The sequence below is a fragment of the Vipera berus genome (assembly GCF_964194415.1).
Source record: "Vipera berus genome assembly, chromosome: 14".
NCBI lineage: Eukaryota > Metazoa > Chordata > Lepidosauria > Squamata > Viperidae > Vipera > Vipera berus.
In genome coordinates this window covers 9701120-9722115 of record NC_138217.1, presented here as the reverse complement: position 1 = coordinate 9722115, position 20996 = coordinate 9701120, and the positions used below count along the sequence as shown (strand labels likewise).

The following is a 20996-nucleotide window of genomic DNA, read 5'->3' as shown; positions in this document are numbered from 1 at the left end:
TGCAAAGCACCATTCTCCACCGGGGTTTCGCCCCTCCCTTAAACTGTGGAGGCAGCAATATTTCCATTCTATTCTTCTTCAATGAAAAAACAAGGAAATCCCAGGGTGTTATAAGATAAAAAAACACCCTGAACTTCACAGCTCAGAGGGAGGTTTAACTGTTGACTAATTTCCCTTTTTCAAACAGCCTACCTAAGAAACAGCTCCACAATGCACACCTCTATTTATTGAAAAGTTCTTGACAAGCTGCCTTTGTATGCAATAATCTTTTAACAGCTTATCTTGTTCCTGTGCAGGCCATTTTAACTCCCTTCTATGGCAGGGAAAAGCCTTAATTTGCCTCCAGCGACATTAAAATGTTCCACTTCTATGTTGGAACTTAAGATTGCCTTCTCACGAGGCCACTTCCTCACTAGCATCATTCCCAGGTGTGTATTTGCATCTTTTGGCTAAGACACACCATTATACAAAGGCGGGTATGTGGATTTTTCAATTTTCAAAACTTCGTTTATTAGGTTTTTAAAATCCTGCCTTCCTTATTGGAATGGAATGGGATAGAATGTTCATGAAAATCAAGACAAAAGCAAGTAATCCCTATAGGCAGTGTCCTTTCCTTGACTGTCCCTCCATCCTTGCAAAGCAGAGAGATTGAAGAGGAAGAGATTTCAAGAGAATAAGCTATTTGCTCTTCTGCATGTTGAAAGTAATTCAACTTCACCAGCAGCAGGGTAAGGTGAGATGGCCTACAGAGACTGTTTCCCCCCCCTCCCCCTTCCCTCCCCCCCCCCCATTGCAGAGTGGAGAGATTGGAGAGAATGGGATTGCAAGAGAGTAAGCTGTTTGCATAGCACACCAGCAGCTCCCCACTCTGGACTACGGCCTGACTGCATTTTCTTCTGATGAGCAGAATACTATAAGCAGGAGCGTGAGTTTCCAAAGAGCAAAGGAATGGTTCCAAGACAAACAAAAGCTTGAAGGTGTGGAAATGGTGTGTGTGTGTGTGTGTGTGGGTGTGGGTGTGTGGGTGGGGAGGAAGAGATGCAGTTCCACTCTCCTTTTTGCACTCATAATGAATAGATGTCATAAAAGCTGAAAAGGGACCCTGAAGAAATGGCTGCATGTTGAAGTCACACATAATCCCAGAATAAAAAAAAAATAAAGATTCCCTTTTCCAACCCTGTCCAACTCTAAGGAGTGCTGCTCATCTCCTTTTCTGGGCTGAGGGAACCAGCATTGTCCGAAGACCTTTTCTATGGTCATGTGGCCAACATGACTATATGCTAAACTGGCTCACAGAATTTTTTTCATTATTTTAATCCCATTTATATCCCGCCTTTCTCCGAAGACTCAGGGCGGCTTACAATCTAAGCACAAATCAATGTGCTTAGCAATAGCCTTCATTCTATGTATATGCCTGCTTATTAGGGCTTTCGCCCCCCCCCCCAAAGTGGCATTATTACAAAGTCAGCTTATTGCCCCCAACAATCTGGGTCCTCAGAATGCTGTTACCTCCCCACCGCATGCTTTCAAATTGCTAGGTGAACAGGAGCTGGAGCAAATAATGGGACCTCACCCTGTCACTCGGCGCTCAGCTCTCAAACCCAGGCCCTGAGCTTTCCAGCTGAAAAATTCAGTGTATTTAACCGCTGAGCCACTGCACCCCACAGTGCAGGAACAGGACCCCAAAAAAGAGGAGAAAGCAAGGCCTCCCCTTTTTTTTCTTTCCCAGGCACATGTCTATAATTAATAATCTGAAATGTACCGAGCACAATCAGAACACTTCCTCCTCGGGAATGCAAGATCGTCATGTGGAAACATAATATGCTCATGTAATCAGCAGCAGGGGGCAAGATAACTTTTCCACCGGATTCCAACTGCTTTGCCGCTTTTCAGAACTAACCAACAGGGATGTACTTGAGAGGTGGTTACTCAGAAGTTTAGACTTGAGTTCAAAAAGAAAAGAAAAAAAGATCTAGAGATAACAGGATACAAAAGCTCTGGAAGGAACAGCACAATATTTCACAAAAGCCCTTGGGGTGGTTCGGTCTCTCCTTTCATCAATCCTACTCCAGAACACTGATTGACAAATTGAAAATATTTTCACAAATACCTCGTGGCTCACATCGTCCTATTCATTCCTGTTTAAACTTTATGCTTAAACCTGGGGAGGAGAGAAACCAGACTGAATCTGTAAAGAGATCTCTCGGTTTGCAGCCAACAGCACGGATGCCTGAAGCCTTTCGAGGTTGCAAGAGCAAAATTGTTTGACGACAACATTATTCTGAATACATCCTAAAATGAAGGAAGTTTGGTCAAGTAGCTTTCAAGCTCCATCAAGCAAAATCACTTCTGGAGTGATTTCTGTTCTGCGGTACGCGTATGATTTCTTTGCTTTCTTTTTTCAAAGGGTTTCAGCCTTCCTAAATGAAACAAGAATTTGTTTATTGAAGGACGAACGATAATAATTTTAAGGAAGCCTTCCACTTAGTGTTACATTGGGGAAAACATCTAGCTTTTTTTTTTTTTTTACAACTTCTCATTCAAACTGACGAAGCATAGACTGTCTTCAAATAAAGGAAATAGGGAGCTTGCTTCGTTGAAAAAGTTCAAGCGGAGGCAAGACAAACCTCTGCCCTGGACAACTTCGTTTGGATTCTTGCACTGAACAAGAGGCTGGACTCAATCTTTTCAACGTTTCTTTCCAGCGCTGAGTTTTTTATACATATGACACACGAACATCTGCAGTCACCACAGCCCGCAAGCAACTCTCTTCAAGAGCAAAATGCTATCTGAATTTTATTTATTTTTATCTTCCCCTTCGACTAAGAGGTGGTGCCCTCACGGGCAGGGCACGTTTTTCTACCCCAATTGTGGAAAATAAGATCCTTTAAAAATACATCCAACTGCCTTACGAGTTCGGGAAAGGCATAATAAGCCTCTAGGAGTCATAAGGAAAATATAGGAGCCGAGATAGACTTGAGGCATTAAAAGCTGGTAAAGGAGATAAGATATGACAACCATCTTTGGGCAGGCTAAAAATAGAAGCAGAAGAATGTTTATCAAAGGAACCGTGGTCAACTTTCACCCAGTGGTTAGCGGGCGGGGGGGGGGGAAATCTCTTTTAATATCTTTGGCGTAAGGCAACTTGACATCAATCCCTCAAACTATGTTAAGTCACAACCACATCTGCCCAAAGTTTCTCCAAATCCCCCTGTTTGCTCCGTAGCGTAGTTGGTGTGTTTTCCGCTCCGTGTGTTTTGTAAGCGTAACTGTTGTGGTTTGCAAGTCCCAGCTTAGGGCTTAATGTGACTTACTTAATAAATCATGAGCAAACAAATCCTAGCTTAATGAGATGTAAACATGTCATTTTATGCGTATCTAAGCAGCTGATGTCTCAGCTGGTCACCGCCAGAGTATACAAGGAAATGAACGTGATGTAAACAGGAGCAGTCCGCCTTGTGTTTCCTCCCTCCCCCCCCTCCCCCGTTTAAGGTAGTAATTACATAGGTTGCTATGGTAATTATGAATCAGGTTTTGACAGATTGCATAGATTGTTAGGCCTAGAATGAAATACTCTGCTTTGGAAAATTATTTCCATTCAGAACGCTGGTCTGCTTGGCTGAATATTCCCTTCTTGCCCCCTTTTCCAATCTGAAGCCATCCAAGTCAGCTAAGCTTTCTCCCATAAGTGTCCAGGCAGGGGATTATGGGAACTGATAACCAATGCAGCAGGAGAGCGATAGGTTGACCTACAGGCAGTGCTACGGTCACAATTGGTCATAGGTCTGCCAGAATTTCCAGTACGAATCAAGGGAGGTGGTTAAATGAGTCACATGCAATTTTTTTTGGGTCACGGTTATTAAGCGAATCACGTGGCCATTAAGCAAATCCGGCTTCCCCAATGACTTTGCTTGTCAGAAGCTGGCTCCAATGGGGATCTGGTGACCCTGGGACGCTGCAACCGTCGCAAAAACGCGCCAGTTGCCAAGCCTTTTAATTTTGATCCGGTCACCGCGGGGATGCTGTGATGGCCGTAAGTGCCAAAAACGGTCCGCAAGTCACTTTTTTCAGCGCCCGTTGTTATTTTGAACAGTTGCTAGATGGATGGGTATGAGTCAAGGACCACCCATATAGTGACCCTCGCCTACTCCCCGTCATGAATATGGGACCTTCTGCCAGAAAAGCAGGACATCGGTTCTACACCAATATCTGCTCTTTTCCATTGTTTGGAAGCAACATATTTTTTACGCCCTGGCAGTCGAAAATGAAAAAACGAACAAACAAAACCCCCCAAACGTACGGCTCCTTTTGAATCCATATGTCTGAAATAAAATAATATATAATTAGTCCTCGGTTTACTACAGACCATTGAGTCACCGTTCGAAGTTACCGAACGGCGCTGGGAAAAAAGTGACTTAATGGCTGTTTTTCACACAACCGCATGCAGCGTTCTCCCCCCCCCCACCTCCCCACCCCGTGGTCACGTGATCCAAATTTGGACGCTTGGCAACTGACTCGTATTTATGACGGTTGCAGTGTCTCCCCCCCCCCGGGGTCACGCCATCACGGGTTGTTGTTGTTTTTTGCCACCTTCTGGCGATTAAAGTCTTGGTGGAGCAGTGGGCTAATGCCTTCTTAAGTAACACCAGCTGCCTGCAATTAGTGCAGGTTCGCATCCCACCAGGCTCAAGGTTGACTCAGCCTTCCATCCTTCCGAGGTAGGTAAAATGAGGACCCAGATTGTTGGGGGCAATTAAGCTGACTTTGTAATAATGCCGCTTGTAGGGGGTGTGTGAAAGCCCTAATAAGCAGGCATATACATAGAATGAAGGCTACTGCTAAGTTTGTAAGCCGCCCTGAGTCTTCGGAGAAGGGCGGGATATAAATGGAATTAAAAAAATAAATAAAAATAAAATAAAAGTCAATGGAGGAAGCCGGATTCGCTCAAGAACTGCATTACTAACTGAACAGTTGCAGTCGTAAGTCAAGGACCTGTACGTGCTGCAAAAATCAGCACCCCTGGATGATCTGTTCTGCACAGGTTTTCCCTTTTCCTGTATTTCCCTTCCCTGCCTTGGCTTGCGAAATAGAATTGCTCAGTGGAAGGAGGCCACTAAGAGGCTTCCTGTTTTATTCTTAACTTTCCTGCTTAAACAGGGAGGAAGGAGAATTGCCCCCCCCCTCCAGCTCTATTTTTATCCAGACAAAAGAGGCTTGGAGTTGCTTTGCCAAGTTGTTTAAATCAAGAGTTTTTCCCAAACCAGAGGAAACGACCCAGCGTTGGGTAAAAGTGATTTCGGTCACAACCCACGAACCCACCGCCCGCTCAGAACAAGGGCTTAAAATGTTTTTACCGACGACGTCGGAATCAAAAGACTTTCTGATAGGCGATGAAGGAAAAAGTTTGGGATGCACCGGTTTAAATCCCGTAGGATTATTCTAGCAGCCTAGTTTTAAAATTTAACGGCTTTCTATTGATCTGTTTACGATTTGTAAGGTGCCCAGAGTTGCCTTGTTGGGGAGATGGGTGGCGTATGCATTGAACAAATACATAAGATCTCCCTCCCACCGCGGAACAGAATATATCTTTGAACGGTTCTCCTTTCTCTCTCTGTATGTGTCCTCCCGCTTTGCCATGTTTGTGCTCCAAACCTCAACAGGAGGATTGTCACTAAAACCCATTTTTTTTCTCTCCCTAAAAGCTAGAAGTTTTCCTCTGGATTCCTTGATTGCTGCTTCATTTCTGGGGATGCTAACCAGATTCTCACTGGTGTCACATTCCTTCAGCTCCTGAGGATTAAAGCTCACAAGCTCAGCTAAAACCTTTGTGTTTTCCTCCCCTGCTACCGAGCTGTGTGGTGACTAGGATGGGACTTAGGAAATTGCTAGTATTTCAACATCCCAACGCCGCCGTGTTGCGGAATGCCGTTGCTGGGGGAAAATTTCTTCTAATGCCTCCCCCAATTAGCCAAGCTCTTTCGAGTTGATGGGAACTTCATCTAAGTCTAAGGCAACCCTGAGCATTTTATCCCCCCCCCTTCCCCCACCATTGGCTCTTTGGCTGTCCCTGTCTGGCCCAACTGGAAGTTAGAAATCAATTGTAAATAAGGCATAACCTGTATTCTTACCAAGAGCAGCTAGGCTAAAGCGTATAATTTATTGCTTTTAATAAAGTGCTAAAACTAATATTGGGAAGAATTTCACAATTGTTCCAGTTTTTCATGCGGTCCTGTAGGATAATTAATGGTTCACCCCTGCTCTAAGGCGAGACAGGTTGAGAAAGGTGAAGTTTGTTTTTATTGGGCATTGTTGTAGATTGTGATGTTAAAGAAACTAACTTGATGTTGAACATGATAACGGCAGCACGGTTACTGGTGGGACAATATTGGAAGAAGGATAGTTTGCCCACTGTAGAAGAATGGGTGTTTAAAGTTTCGAATCTTGCAGAAATGTCTAAGATTTCTGCTTATCTGAAGGATCATTCACAGGAAAGATATATTTCAGTTTGGAGGAGATGGATAAATTATATTCAAAACAAATATGGGACTAAAAAGTACCATTTAGCTTATGAGTAGATTTTAGTGGGATATTGTTATTGGTACGTTGTTTGTAGTTATGTTAAAGGGGAGTTAAAGCGCATTATGAATTTGGTTAATTGTATATTATGCATAATTTTTATTTAGAATATGATTATTGTAACTATAATCCTGTATTTAGCTCTGGGAAGTGGGGGGGTTTGGGGTGGGAGGGATTTGGGGATATATTGTAAAATTTTGTTTTTGTAAAACTCTTTAATAAAAAAAAAAGAGAAAGGTGAAGTTAGAAAATGGACTTATTCTGAAAGCGGCTTGCTTTTCTCTACCTAAGCTTCATACATTAGATCAACAGTTAGGCCAGGTTCAAAAAGCTGCTGCGATGGGAGCCATTTAATTCATTTATTCACTCATTTAGCAGCCTGTTTTTCCAGTTCAGGAACTGTCCATTTCAAGAAAGCCAACGTTAAAAAGTCTGAAATGAGCACCCACTAAAAATATGAACCACCTTTGTGTTACGCTTGTCACTCTCTCCTCTGCTCCATTATTTAAGATCATCATTTTTATCCAATTAAGACTCCTACTGGTTAGTCAGGACAGGGCTGTGTTCATAGGCATCGGGGCAATTTTCCATGAATTTAGAGCACTGAGGTATTGTCTTAGCCCTGTGTATAAGAGAGCAGATGAGAGAATGGGAGGGAAGGATACTATCGTTATTAAGAGGGTACGCAATTTGAAATGGAGACCAATTTTCATGGGGAAAAAAATCCTCTTCATTCAGGCAAAAAGCAGGGCAGAGCAGAATAGAACAAAATGGAGGAGAAGAGAAGAGAAGAGAAGAGAAGAGAAGAGAAGAGAAGAGAAGAGAAGAGAAGAGAAGAGAAGAGAATGGAGAAGAGAAGAGAAGAGAAGAGAAGATTCTTCATTGGCCAAGTGTGATTGGACACACAAGGAATTTGTCTCTGATGCATAAGCTCTCAGTGTACATACAAACAACAGAGTAATATAATCATAATGATGATACCAATAAGGGAAGATAATAGGAAAGATGAGAAGGATAATAGTAATACAGCAATAGCAAAGTCAATGGGGGGGAAGCCAGATTTGCATAATGACCAAACTCAACTCAACTCAACTCAACTCAACTAAACAACTGCAGCGATTCACTTAACTGTGGCACGAAAAGTAAAAATGGGACAAAACTCACTTAAGAACTGCTTTGCTTAGCGATGGAAATGTTGGGCTCAACTCCGGTCTCAAGTTGAGTTTTACACCTGTAGTGTAAAATGATTTTCGCATCCTACCTGTCCACCTGGACTTCGACGTCTCTCATGGCCATCTGGGCTTCAGCGTTGCCATTGATTTCCTGGCTGTTGCCCTTCAGAAGATCCAGAACGGGTTCAATCTCCTTGAGCAGTTCACTGTTTTCAACACTGCCATTCAGACAATGGTCAGGGATATCCTGGTTTCCTTTCAGAGTGTCCTTGGCCACGTTGCTGGCTACCATGCCGTTGATGTGCACCAGGTCTTCTTCCCCTTGCCCATTCTCCCGGGTACATCGGGAGCTGACGGAGCCTCCCATGCTGTGTTCTTCCCCCTGTTGCTTGTCTTTGGTGTGGATGCTCGGAGCAGATGCCTGATCGCCTATGGTTGGCGTCCCACACAGAGGTCTGGTGACTCGGATGGTTTTTGGCGTCCCGTCTCCAGCAAAAGTTGTCTCTAGGTGAGTGGTGAAGCCCTCGGGGCCTCTTAAGATGAGAACAACGTGCGTCTCCGAAGCGATGCTTCTAAGGACTCCTAAGGCTGCGTCATAGTTCATATCAACCAAGGGCTTCCCATTGACTGCTAGGATAATATCTCCCGTCTGAATAAGGCCACTTTGCTCTGCTGCCCCTCCTCGGATCAAGTCAGAGATGATCACAGGTGGCTTGTTGACTCGTTCCTTCACCAGGAATCCAAGGCCACCAACCTTGCGTTTGAAGAGCTTCACCGAGATCACATTCGGCTGAATCTGTTGGACGCTGAATACATTCTCTTCCATCGTAGTCCTGAAATCGTCCAGCCCTCCGGAACAGAGATGGAGGAATCTCAGCTAGTCCAGGACTGAGCCACCGACCTCTAGTGAGCAAAAGTGACAAGGTAGAAGGCTTTATATCTCTTTGCCAGCTGGGAAAAGCCTGTCTCCTTTGGGGAGTTTCACCTCTTGATTAAAGATGAATTGGTAGGTCACACAGCCATCTCTGCAGATCTGGTCCGGCTGGTTTTCATTTCCTAGAAGGCAACAAAGCCACTCGGCCTCCATGAAATGAATGGATAACCAGACTGAACATCTTCAACAGATGGCTGGAAAAGTTGGTGCTTGCCAAGCATTCTTCGGTGTCTTGGGACCTGGGATCTGCTTCACATCATCTTTACCTACGGAGAGAGGGTGGGAGGAAGAGACAGAAAAATAAAGATATCAGACAGGCTTAGACAGAGAACTGGAGGCTAAAACATATAGGGAATGGTTGCTGGAATTGGGTATGTCCAGTTTAATGAAGAGAAGGACGAGGGGGGACAGGATAGCAGTCTTCGAATATCTCAGGGGCTGCCCCAAAGAAGAGGGAGTCAAGCTATTCTCCAAAGCACCTGAAGGCAGGACAAGAAGCAACGGATGAAAACCAGTCAAGGAGAGAAGCAACCTAGAACTAAGGAGAAATTTCCTAGCAGTTAGAACAATTAACCAGTGGAACAACCTGCCTCCAGAAGCGGTGAATGCTCCAACTTTGGAAGTTTTTAAGAAGAGACTGGACAGCCATTTGTCTGAAATGGTATAGGGGTTCCTGCTTGAGCAGGATGTTGGACTAGATGACCTCTAAGGTCCCTTCCAACTTTATTATTATTATTATTATTATTATTATTATTATTATTATTATTATTATTATTATTATTATTATTATTATTATTATTATTATTATTATTATTATTATTATTGAGTCCTGATTCTGTTTGAGATAGGCAAATAGAGTAAACCAAGAACATCTAACATAGTAGAAGAGAATCTGCTGTGAAATGGTTGTACGTAACAAGTTTGTTGCAAAGTAAGAAGACCTCATCCCCATGCGGTCTGCCTCTTAGTCCTATACAGGTAGTCTTCAACTTACGACCACAATGGAGCCCAAACTTTCTGTTGCTAAATGAGACATTTGTTAAGTGGATTTTGCCCCATCACTGCAGTTGTTAAATTAGTAACGCTGTTGTTCAGCGAATCTGGCTTCCCCCCCCCATTGACTTTGCTTGTCAGAAGGTCGCAAAAGGGGATCATGTGACCCTGGGACTCTGCGACCGTCATAAATACAAGTCAGTTGCCAAGCATCCGAATTTTGATCACATGACCGCGGGGATGCCGCAACGGTCGTCAATGTGAAAACCATCATAGGTCACTCTTGTCAGTGCCGTTGTGACTTTGAACGCTCGCTAAGTGGACTGTTGTAAGTTGAGAACTACCTCTAGTGTTCCATGTTTCATTTGCATGACTTTAATACTTAAATAATTTTTCTCTTTCTGTGAGCCTCCCAGAGTTGCCTTGTAGGAAAGATGGGTGGCTTAAAAACTTACTAAAAAAACAAATAAAAATAAAAACGGAGGACTCTGGGCTACAGCATTTTGGGCAGGAGAGAAATGTTCTTCCTTGACTGCGTCTCAGCCAGGTTTTATCAACCACCACATGGGGGGGAAAAAATTGGTAATTTGTTATTTTTCATTTGAATAATATAATGCGTATCAGGTTTTCATTATTTTTGAGGTCACGTCTAAGCTTCTGAGGTCAGTTTTGTATGCTCCGCGGTGGGTATCAATAATTGTAATAAATAATAATTAGAACAAACCTTGGAAAATAACAGTGGGATTTCAATGCAAAAAACCTTGTGAGCTAATTAGCAGGTACAGTATAACTAACGACAGAAAATCTGGGCCAACCAAATGTTTGACTGAGGCTATTAATTTTCACATTTAAAGGAAATGCACCAAGTTAGAGGAAGAATTTGCTTTAGGGAAATAATAACAGGTTGCTACACGGTAGAGGATTAGATCAAAAGAAAGTTTTCCATTGGTAAAAGCTACCAGGATTAAATCAGACTGCAGAGAGGCAGAAAGGTAGAAATACAGAACAACAGAGTTGGAAGGGACCTTGGAGGTCTTCTAGTCCAACCCCCTCCTCAAGCAGGAGAACCTATACAATTCCAGACAAATGGTTGTCTAATCTCTTCTTAAAAAATAAAGAGCCTTGGTGGAGCAGTGGGCTAATGCCTCCTTAAGTAACACCAGCTGCCTGCAATTAGTGCAGGTTCGAGTCCCACCAGGCTCAAGGTTGACTCAGCCTTCCATCCTTCCGAGGTAGGTAAAATGAGGACCCAGATTGTTGGGGGCAATTAAGCTGACTTTGTAATAATGCCGCTTGGGGGTGTGTGAAAGCCCTAATAAGCAGGCATATACATAGAATGAAGGCTACTGCTAAGCTTGTAAGCCGCCCTGAGTCTTCGGAGAAGGGCGGGATATAAATGGAATTAAAAAAAAAAGCCTCCAGTGATGGAGCACCCACAACCTCTGGTGGCAAGCTGTTCCACTGGTTAATTGTCCTCACTGTTAGGAAGTTTCTCCTTAATTCCAGGTTGGTCTTCTCCTTGATTAGTTTTCATCCATTATCTTTTGTTCTGGATGATACATTCCAGTCTATTTATTTGTATGGCTCCTTGCTGGACACAAAAAGCAGCTAATTAGCTTAATGAAAGTAGATAGATAGATAGATAGATAGATAGATAGATAGATAGATAGATAGATAGATAGAAAGATAGATAGATGATAGATAGACAGACAGATAGATAGACAGACAGATAGACGGATAGATAGATGAGAGAGAGAGAGAGAGAGAGAGAGAGAGAGAGAGAGAGAGAGAGAGAGAGATCTTTCTAAGATCATGAGGCAAAGATGGCGAAGATGTCAAATTAAATGGAGCTGTCCAATCAGCAAGAAAACAACCATGTTCAGAGAGCACCAAAGATCCCCCAGTCCTCTTCTTTGTCCTCCTCATTCTCCCTTCTAGCATTGATGATGTTACCTAAATGGGTAATGAAATGTCTGCAAGAAAACCAAGCTCAGAGAGCACCAAGGACGACCTCCTCCTCCTCCTCCTCTTTTTCCTCCTCCTCCTCCTCCTCCTCCTCCTCCTCCTCCTCCTCCACCACCACCACCACCACCACCACCACCACACAACCCCACTGCTTTCTACCCTTGGTGATGTTACCTAATTTGATAATGAAACATCTGCAAGAAAACAACCAAGTTCAGGGAGAGCATCGAGGACCCCTCATTTCAATCCTGAGCTACAGATATTCTCCTTTACTAGGCAAACAGCATGGAAACTCTTAGTGGAATATAAGCAGGAAAAGGACCAAGCTCAGAGGACACCAAGAATCCATTAAAAACAACAACAACAACAACAAAAAACCAACAACAGCTCTTTCTGTCTACAACAGGGGTCTTCAAACCTGGCCCTTTTATGACTTGTGGACTTCAACTCTCAGAATTCCTCCGCCAGCTTTGCACAGTCCACAAGTCATAAAAGGGCCAAGTTTGAAGACCCCTGTTGTAGACAACACGGATTCAGTTAGGAACCTCTCAAAAACCAAGAGCCTTTTTTTGAAGAGAGAAAGATGTCTTGGCTGGGATGCATTTTCTCTACCGTGAAGAAACTCTTGGAGCTCACCTGCAAAGTTTCTTTCTTGTCCATCTCAACTTACAAAAAAATAAAAATAAAATAACAACGCTTCTCCTTCAAGGAAGTGTGTTGTTTAACTACTCCCTAACAATAGCTTCAGGCATATGGTCTCTTCTGAACAGAGAATCTTCCCTTGCCCATCTTTTTTCTGACATCTGCTTGGGTTTTTTTTTTTTAAAAAAGAGAGAGAGAGATGGAGAGAAAGAAAGAAAGAAAGAGGGTTTTCTAGCAATCTGACATGTGATGGTCTCTAATAGGGCTGCATCCTGAGCAAAAAGCATTGACGAGCAAGTGTTTTTGATTTGTGCCTGGCTGACCCGTTCATTCCCTCACTAGGCTGGTTGACCAGAAAAAAAATAACTGCTTGATTTGTCCATTAATTGGAATTGCTAACAAGGCAGTAGGCAGCAATGTCTACTTTAATGAAGAGAAGGACGAGGGGGGACATGATGGCAGCGTTCCAATATCTCAGGGGCTGCCCCAAAGAAGAGGGAGTCAAGCTCTTCTCCAAAGCGCCCGAAGGCAGGACAAGAAGCAACGGATGGAAACTAGTCAAGGAGAGACACAACCTAGAACTAAGGAGAAACTTCCTGACAGTTAGAACAATTAACCAGTGGAACAACCTGCCTCCAGAAGCGGTGAATGCTCCAACACTGGAGGTTTTTAAGAAGAGACTGGACAGCCATTTGTCTGAAATGGTATAGGGTTTCCTGCCTGAGCAGGGGGTTGGACTAGAAGACCTCCAAGGTCCCTTCCAACTATTATTATTATTATTATTATTATTATTATTATTATTATTATTATTATTATTATTATTATTATTATTATTATTATTATTATTATTATTATTAATTATTATTATTATTATTATTATTATTATTATTGTTGTTGTTGTTGTTGTTGTTATTGTTATTGTTATTATTATTGTTGTTGTTGTTGTTGTTGTTATTATTATTATTATTATTCCAATTGTTTTGCTGCACTGAAGATCAGGCGCAAGTTCAACACTAAATTGGCGCCAGATAACTTGGTCCATTTGTGGCAACGTAATTACCCTAAACTCATGACTTGCTTAAATCCACCCCCAGCTCTGCCTGTTCTCCTACAGTGACTCCTCAAAACGTGAATTTGAAAAATGTTGCTTCACGTCTCACTGTTGTTGACTGGTCTTGAGTAAAAGCTGGACAACCTTCCACCATCTGGATTCCAGATAACTTCCAGATTCTGCTTCTCAGTAAGTCCAATTTGGACACCCGGAAGCACCTGGTCTGATGATAAGAGCGTCATTTGTAGAATTGGTTGAAAGTGAGATTCAGGTAAGTCCCAAGTGTGAAATAGACATTGGCGGATTTGATGCTCAATCAGTCTTCTATTTCCATATGAAAGAAGAAGCTGTCAACATTTAAAAAAATCTGCTGACAGTTTCCATAAAGAACTGAAGCTCCGAACTGTAAGACGGGATGATATTACAGCCGGTATACAATTTTCTATCGTTCCTCCGTCAAACGTGCATTTAGACTCTAATAAGCAATCCTCGTTCTTTTAAAAAAAAAAGACTTCATACTCCCACCTCACCTTTGCCAGTGATAGCATTCATCATACAATAATGCCCCGAAGGCATAAAAAAATGGTTTAAGCAATTAAAAATCTTCCTATTGGGTTCAACGATTGCCTGGTTGTATTGCCAGATGTTGCATCTATTTTTTTTTTATTTTTGGGGGGAGATTTTCTGATCCACTCCCTCTGGTTTCTTTCGCGAGAAAGAACAGTGGAAAAACGAAGCTATTTGCAACAGCAGAAATAAGAACAACCACCTCAAATAGGTACTAGGCTTGGATTTCACTTGTTGCGCAATGGATTTGGGTCAGCGGTGGGATTCAAATATGTGAACAACTGGTTCTTTGTGTGGATGCCGCTTCCGGAAGTCCATTCTGGACCCGGGCAACAAAAAATTAGCTACCAGTTCTGCCGAAGTGGTGCGAACTGGCTGAATCCCACCACTGTTTTGGGTTTTGCTTATATGCATAGAAACCCTCTCGTGGTGGTTTGTAAATCAGAGTTTATGACTGAATGTCTGGTCCATCACAAGCTGATTGTATCTTATTAAAGAAAACAAAATGAAATGACTTAGCACCAAATGGAAACTAAACCTATATACTGGGCACAATTCATACAAGACAAACTGCCATAGCAGCTGCAAGTCATATATATATTCTCCTGGACAAATGTGACAACTATTAGCTAGGTGGCAATTCATTAAAGTTTGCTGTTCATCATTCATCATTTCCATTTATTTCATACAACTCTCCAGTACAGGAGCAAATAAGTGTCAAAAGACAGAAAGAAAGAAAAAAAAAATCGCTGCTACTCTATTTTATTTCAGGTGGAGAGAAAAAAAAAGTTTTTGAGCTCTAGGATTAAAAAATGGAACCAGTAAAAAAAACAAAACAAACAAACCTGGGTTCACACGTTGCCTTAAGCCAGGGGTCTCCAAACTTGGCAACTTTAAGACTTGTGGACTTCAATTCCTAGAATTTGGACTTGTGGACTTCAGTTCTGGGAGTTGAAGTCCACAAGTCTTAGAGTTTCCAAGTTTGGAGACCCCTGGCTTAAGCTGGGTTTGCTTTTAACCATAGTTTATTGACTAAGCTGCAGTGGCTGGCTTTTTTCATGTCCTAAATGGCCAAAATGCCATCTGTTGTACGCAAGGACCAATCCAGGCAAAAGTTCTTTAACTAATTGAAAATTCTTGAAAGTTCTTGAAAGTTCTACAAACACTTCAGATAATTATCCAAAGAATGGCTGGTGAAGATGATGCCACTTACAGAGCTGGCTAAATTAACTGATTTGATTAGAGGGGAAAAAAAACAATATCTACTTTGATGGCTGAAGGGAAACCCGTTGTGGACATATTGCATGAAAGAAGAAAAAAATGCAGTTATAATTTATGGTTGTGATGATTAGGGGGAAAAATGGATAACGGAAAAAGTGAGCTTCTTTTTCTGTAATTGTAGACTAAGAGATGATTTATAAAGTATGCTTTCTCCCCTGCCCCCCCACCAAGCGTTTGATTTAATTTATTCTGGACAAAAATAAGCAGAAGCTGGTTTTAATTTCTTTTTGCTTTACCAAATGCTTTCATATATATATATATATGATAAACAAACATCCTCAGCACCGCTGTGTTTATTTTGCAAATGAAAGTTGTAAATTGCTAGAGAGAAAGGGGATGAAAGTACTAATTGCCTTACGGTGCCCTTTACTCCAGCATGGTGGGATTTAAAATGTTTTAACATGGGATTGAGACCCCCGCAAGGAATTAAGGTCATCCAGGCCATCAGCAGCCCAACTGAAGTTCAAGCATTAGAATGTAAACAATTATAACTTAGAGTGGATGGCTGTTCAGGGTGCAAATTGCTTGCAGCTCTAATGTAATTCTACTATTCAACTGGACCTTGAAAAACCTGAAAACTGCTACCCTGAAATTGAAAAGTTCAACGGGAGAACTGCAAAGGCGCTTGAGGGAGGGAGGGAGGGAGGGAGGGAGGGAGGGAGGGAGGGAGAGAGAGAGAGAGAGAGAGAGAGAGAGAGAGAGAGAGAGAGAGAGAGAGAGAGAGAGAGAGAGAGAGAGAGAGAGAGAGAGAGAGAGAGAGAGAAGGTGTTGCAGCACGGAGCATTTTTTGAAACAAGACCGTTCTCTTGGTATCATTGCACGACTGGATTCTAGTCCTCTCTCAGCGACTGACTCGTTCAGTGACCGCTTGCATTTACGAGGGTGACAAAAAAGTAACGGGATGTAACCACAGGAAGAGATGATCTTTCGGATAACCTGGATACTCCTTCGCAAATCTGACACTTGGAAACATATAGAAGACAACGGCAGATGATCTGTTAACCTACCTCTCTCCCCACCCTGGCCTTGGGAACAGCCTCATCCCAAAGTCAACCCTTTCTCCTTTTCCATCCATCTTATCACTTTAATGACATCCATTTTCATGAGCCAGATTTAAAATGCTCCCTATTGTCTCACTTAATCAGTTTCCAACGGGATTTATGCTGGGAGACAAAGAGCCCCTGAGGCTGATGGATTTATGCCACTTTAATTTTTTCCTCTGCTTTTTTTTTAAAAGAAGAAGCAGGAGGAGGAGGAGGAAGAGGAGGAGGAGGAGGAGGAGGAGGAGAAGAAGAAGAAGAAGAAGAAGAAGAAGAAGAAGAAGAAGAAGAAGAAGAAGAAGAAGAAGAAGAAGAAGAAGAAGAGGAGGAGGAGGAGGAGGAGAGGAGAAGAGGAGGACGAGGAGGAGGAGGAGGAGGAGGAGGAGGAGGAGAAGAAGAAGAAGAAGAAGAAGAAGAAGAAGAAGAAGAAGAAGAAGAAGAAGAAGAAGAAGAAGAAGAAGAAGAAGAAGAAGAAGAAGCTGAGTAGATCCAACAAAGGGCAACTAAATCTGACAATGAGAATGCAAAGATGATCCACAGATCGCATCGGTCCTTCTGCCTTGGTTTAGCTTTAAAGGAGATTTAAATCTGCCTTGGAGATTTATCAATAGTAAAAATGCTTTAACTTTGGGTTTGTTTTAAAGTTTATCTCCTGGTTTCGGCAGAAAGTGCACTTGGGCTGCATTCAGCTTCAGAAATCTGTTTTTCATGGAGGTTTTTCTTATCAATCACTGTAATGAAGTAGCATGATTCATGTCCAGGCCAGTTAATTTTCTTGTCAGTTCTGTAAGGCTGTCTCTTCCACCATCTATAACTCACTGCCAGCCCAATTTTTTCTTCTCTTCCCCTCCAACTTCTACCTAATTCCCCCTAGCAAAGGACTGCATTCAATTTCAGAGCATCACAATCCATTCTTTGTTAGTCACTGGCACATGTGAACTCTCTATTTTTTCCCCCCAGCGTGCATCACACCCACTGCTTTAGGGTACATCTAAACAAACTGGGAACGCTGCAAACCAGATGAGTTCAGGGGGTCACACTAAGCTATGATGCATTTTCATTTATGACTTTGTGTTACGTATCAGTCAGCTCACTGGATTACATGAGCATCCAACTTAGCCAGCCAGAATTGTTGCGAGTCAAGCAGCATACAGGATACTACTGGTAGTAATTATTATTATCCAATCCTCTCTTTCACTGATATCGCAATATCAGGTGATGTATGAATTGAGCTAGGAAAAAATAACACAATATCGTGATTTGCAAATTGAAGTTGAGTGACTGTGGAGGAAGAAATTACCAATAATAGTAGGAGCCCTTGAACAATACCCAAAGGGCTGCTTAGATAAATGGGAGTTTATCTGCACCTGAATATCCTGGCTTGGCAAAAAAAAACAAAAACCAGCCTACTTGGAACTGCCTATATACTCAGAGGTTACCTTAACAACTCTTAGGTCCTTAGTTAGGGCTTGAATTGTTAAGTTTTTACCAATCCCAGACTGTGACTTGAAGATTAACAACAACAACAACAGTAATGACAGACACCTGCCACACAATACCCCAGACTTAACAATTGTCGATAAGAAAGACAAAAAAGTCTGGATAGTGGATGTGGCAGCACCTGGAGATAACAGAAGAGAACTGGAGAAGTTAACAAAATGCAAAGACCTACAAATAGAAATAGAATGACTGTGGCAAAGGCAAGCAAGGGTGGTACCAATAGCAACAGGCGCCTTGGGTGCAATCCCAAAACAACTGGTCACCACTTGGACACCATCATCGGCATTGACAAATTCGCAATTGGTCAATTGCAAAAGGCGACTTTGCTGGGAACAGCTTCCAGCCTGCGACGATATCTGTACCACCGTCAAACATCCAGACCTGCCTATCCCAGGTCCTTGGAAAGGACTTGATAGGTAGACAAAAATGCCAAACGCAGTCCGAACATCTGGCAGACTGTTGCGATGAATGCTATTGGCATTGGCAAAATCCCCACCAGTCAATTGCAAAAGATTGACCTGGAACAGTTGATAATCTATGACAATACTATCAAACAGCAACAGTTGCCTATCCCAGGTTCTTGGGAAGGACTTGATAGTTGGATAAAAAGCCAGCTCCAGTCTAAACATCTGGCTGACTATGTGATGAACCATTCAAGAAACCAGGGTTTAAATATGCATGAATTTGAATAAATAATTGACTCCATCCATAGCTTGAGATTCAGCTGGGAATTTCTTTTCTTTTCTTTTTTTTAAAAAAGGTACACTTATTTCTAGCTGTGTTCATATGTATCTATACAGAGATTTTAAATTTTCATCTGCACGTTAAGGTAGGGGAGGTTTGAAATCTGCCTCCCTGTGGAAAGAAATGCTATGGAAATCATTTCAGCCAGGCAGGACTTTTTTGTAGAAAATGCGACTTGTTCTTAATAAGAAGAATGTAGAAGAAATTAGTTTTATTGGCATTTTAATAGGAATCGATCCGGTTCTCGCATCCCTAGTCAACACACAACTGGAATACAGTGGCATTTAGAGAGCTTGTCGTTTTTCAATTGATACAAGTGCTTCTCGCTTCAAAAAGGAATGACATTCGGGGAAATATGCATTCAGGGAAATGCACACAAAAATTGTGGAACACAAAGCCACACAAATATTAGGAGAAAATGCCCACAAAATAGTTGAATATTAGGAGAAACGTATGCAAAAATGCATGCTGCTTCTTGTACTCACCAACCGGTGCAGAAATCAGATGAAATGGTGTTAAAAATCAGAAATGGATTAAATGGAATGCATTTTAAATTCAACAATTCTTACAGAGCCATTATCAAAAGTGTGTGTGTGTGTGTGTGGTGGCGGTGGTGGGGAAATCTGTAGGACTTTGAGAAAGCAGAATTTGTTATTAGGGGAAATGGAAAGAAATGAAAGCTCTTGCAAGCATATTTCCCTATTATTATTATTATTTTTTGGGGGGAGGGGTTGGTCTCTAAAATATAAACTGCAGAAGGAATTTTGAATTCATGTTGATGTGTTTTGACAGAGTTCCACTGTAAGAGAAGGATCATGAAATCCCTGGGGTAACTTTGAGTTAATCTTGCTCTAAGAAAGAAGAAGAAGGAAAAGAAGAGAAAGAAGAGATGGAGAAACCAACCAGGGGTGTTGGTAGCCTTAAACATTCCGGGGAAAAAGTGGGCACAGATTTATTTTAAGCATACCTGGGCTCTGTTTAATTCTGGCTATAGCACCTTTAATTAAAGAATATACTGTAACAGAAGTAGAAAGAGGGAATCAGAAGGATTAGAGACTGGAGCAGTTCTCTTTCAAAGAAAATCTATAGCAGTGTGGCAATGTGTTTGTGTGTAAGAGAGAGAGAGGGGGGAAGAGAGGGGAAGAGAGAGAGGAAGAGAGAAAGAAGGAAAAAGGGAAAGAGACAGAGGAAGATAGAGAGAAATAGAAAGAGAGAGAGAGAAAGGGAAAGAGAGAAAGGGAAAGAGACAGAAAGAGAGAGGGGGAAAGAGAGAGAGGAAGATAGAGAGAAATAGAAAGAGAGAGAAAGGGAAAGAGAGAAAGGGAAAGAGACAGAAAGAGAGAGGGGGAAAGAGAGAGAGGAAGAGAGAAAGAAGGAAAAAGGGAAAGAGACAGAGGAAGATAGAGAGAAAGAGAGAGAAAGGGAAAGAGAGAAAGGGAAAGAGACAGAAAGAGAGAGGGGGAAAGAGAGAGAGGAAGAGAGAAAGAAGGAAAAAGGGAAAGAGAGAGAGGAAGATAGAGAGAAATAGAAAGAGAGAGAGAGAAAGGGAAAGAGAGAAAGGGAAAGAGACAGAAAGAGAGAGGGGGAAAGAGAGAGAGGAAGATAGAGAGAAATAGAAAGAGAGAGAAAGGGAAAGAGAGAAAGGGAAAGAGACAGAAAGAGAGAGGGGGAAAGAGAGAGAGGAAGAGAGAAAAAAGGAAAAAGGGAAAGAGAAAGAGAGAGGAAGATAGAGAGAAATAAAAAGAGAGAGAGAAAGGGAAAGAGAGAAAGGGAAAGAGACAGAAAGAGAGAGGGGGAAAGAGAGAGAGGAAGATAGAGAGAAATAGAAAGAGAGAGAAAGGGAAAGAGAGAAAGGGAAAGAGACAGAAAGAGAGAGGGGGAAAGAGAGAGAGGAAGAGAGAAAGAAGGAAAAAGGGAAAGAGACAGAGGAAGATAGAGAGAAAGAGAGAGAAAGGGAAAGAGAGAAAGGGAAAGAGACAGAAAGAGAGAGGGGGAAAGAGAGAGAGGAAGAGAGAAAGAAGGAAAAAGGGAAAGAGACAGAGGAAGATAGAGAGAAAGAGAGAGAAAGGGAAAGAGAGAAAGGGAAAGAGACAGAAAGAGAGAGGGGGAAAGAGAGAGAGGAAGAGAGAAAGAAGGAAAAAGGGAAAGAGACAGAGGAAGATAGAGAGAAATAGAAAGAGAGAGAGAGAAAGGGAAAGAGAGAAAGGGAAAGAGACAGAAAGAGAGAGGGGGAAAGAGAGAGAGGAAGATAGAGAGAAATAGAAAGAGAGAGAAAGGGAAAGAGAGAAAGGGAAAGAGACAGAAAGAGAGAGGGGGAAAGAGAGAGAGGAAGAGAGAAAGAAGGAAAAAGGGAAAGAGAGAGAGGAAGATAGAGAGAAATAGAAAGAGAGAGAGAGAAAGGGAAAGAGAGAAAGGGAAAGAGACAGAAAAAGAGAGGGGGAAAGAGAGAGAGGAAGAGAGAAAGAAGGAAAAAGGGAAAGAGACAGAGGAAGATAGAGAGAAAGAGAGAGAAAGGGAAAGAGAGAAAGGGA

General features: G+C 42.2%; 1 protein-coding gene across 5 annotated transcripts in view; it reads right to left on the bottom strand.

The window, feature by feature from the left end:
- NOS1 (nitric oxide synthase 1) overlaps positions 1 to 20996 on the bottom strand; it is a gene marked incomplete at its 3' end in the record, with an annotated part of 143664 nt that overhangs the window by 56390 nt on the left and 66278 nt on the right. For all 5 annotated transcript variants that reach the window (XM_081338729.1, XM_081338730.1, XM_081338731.1 and 2 more), the window contains exon 2: positions 7838 to 8948. In XM_081338729.1, the coding sequence (XP_081194855.1) occupies positions 7838 to 8574 (737 nt within the window). In that variant the 5' untranslated portion in view covers positions 8575 to 8948. The remainder of the gene's footprint in view (positions 1 to 7837; positions 8949 to 20996) is intronic.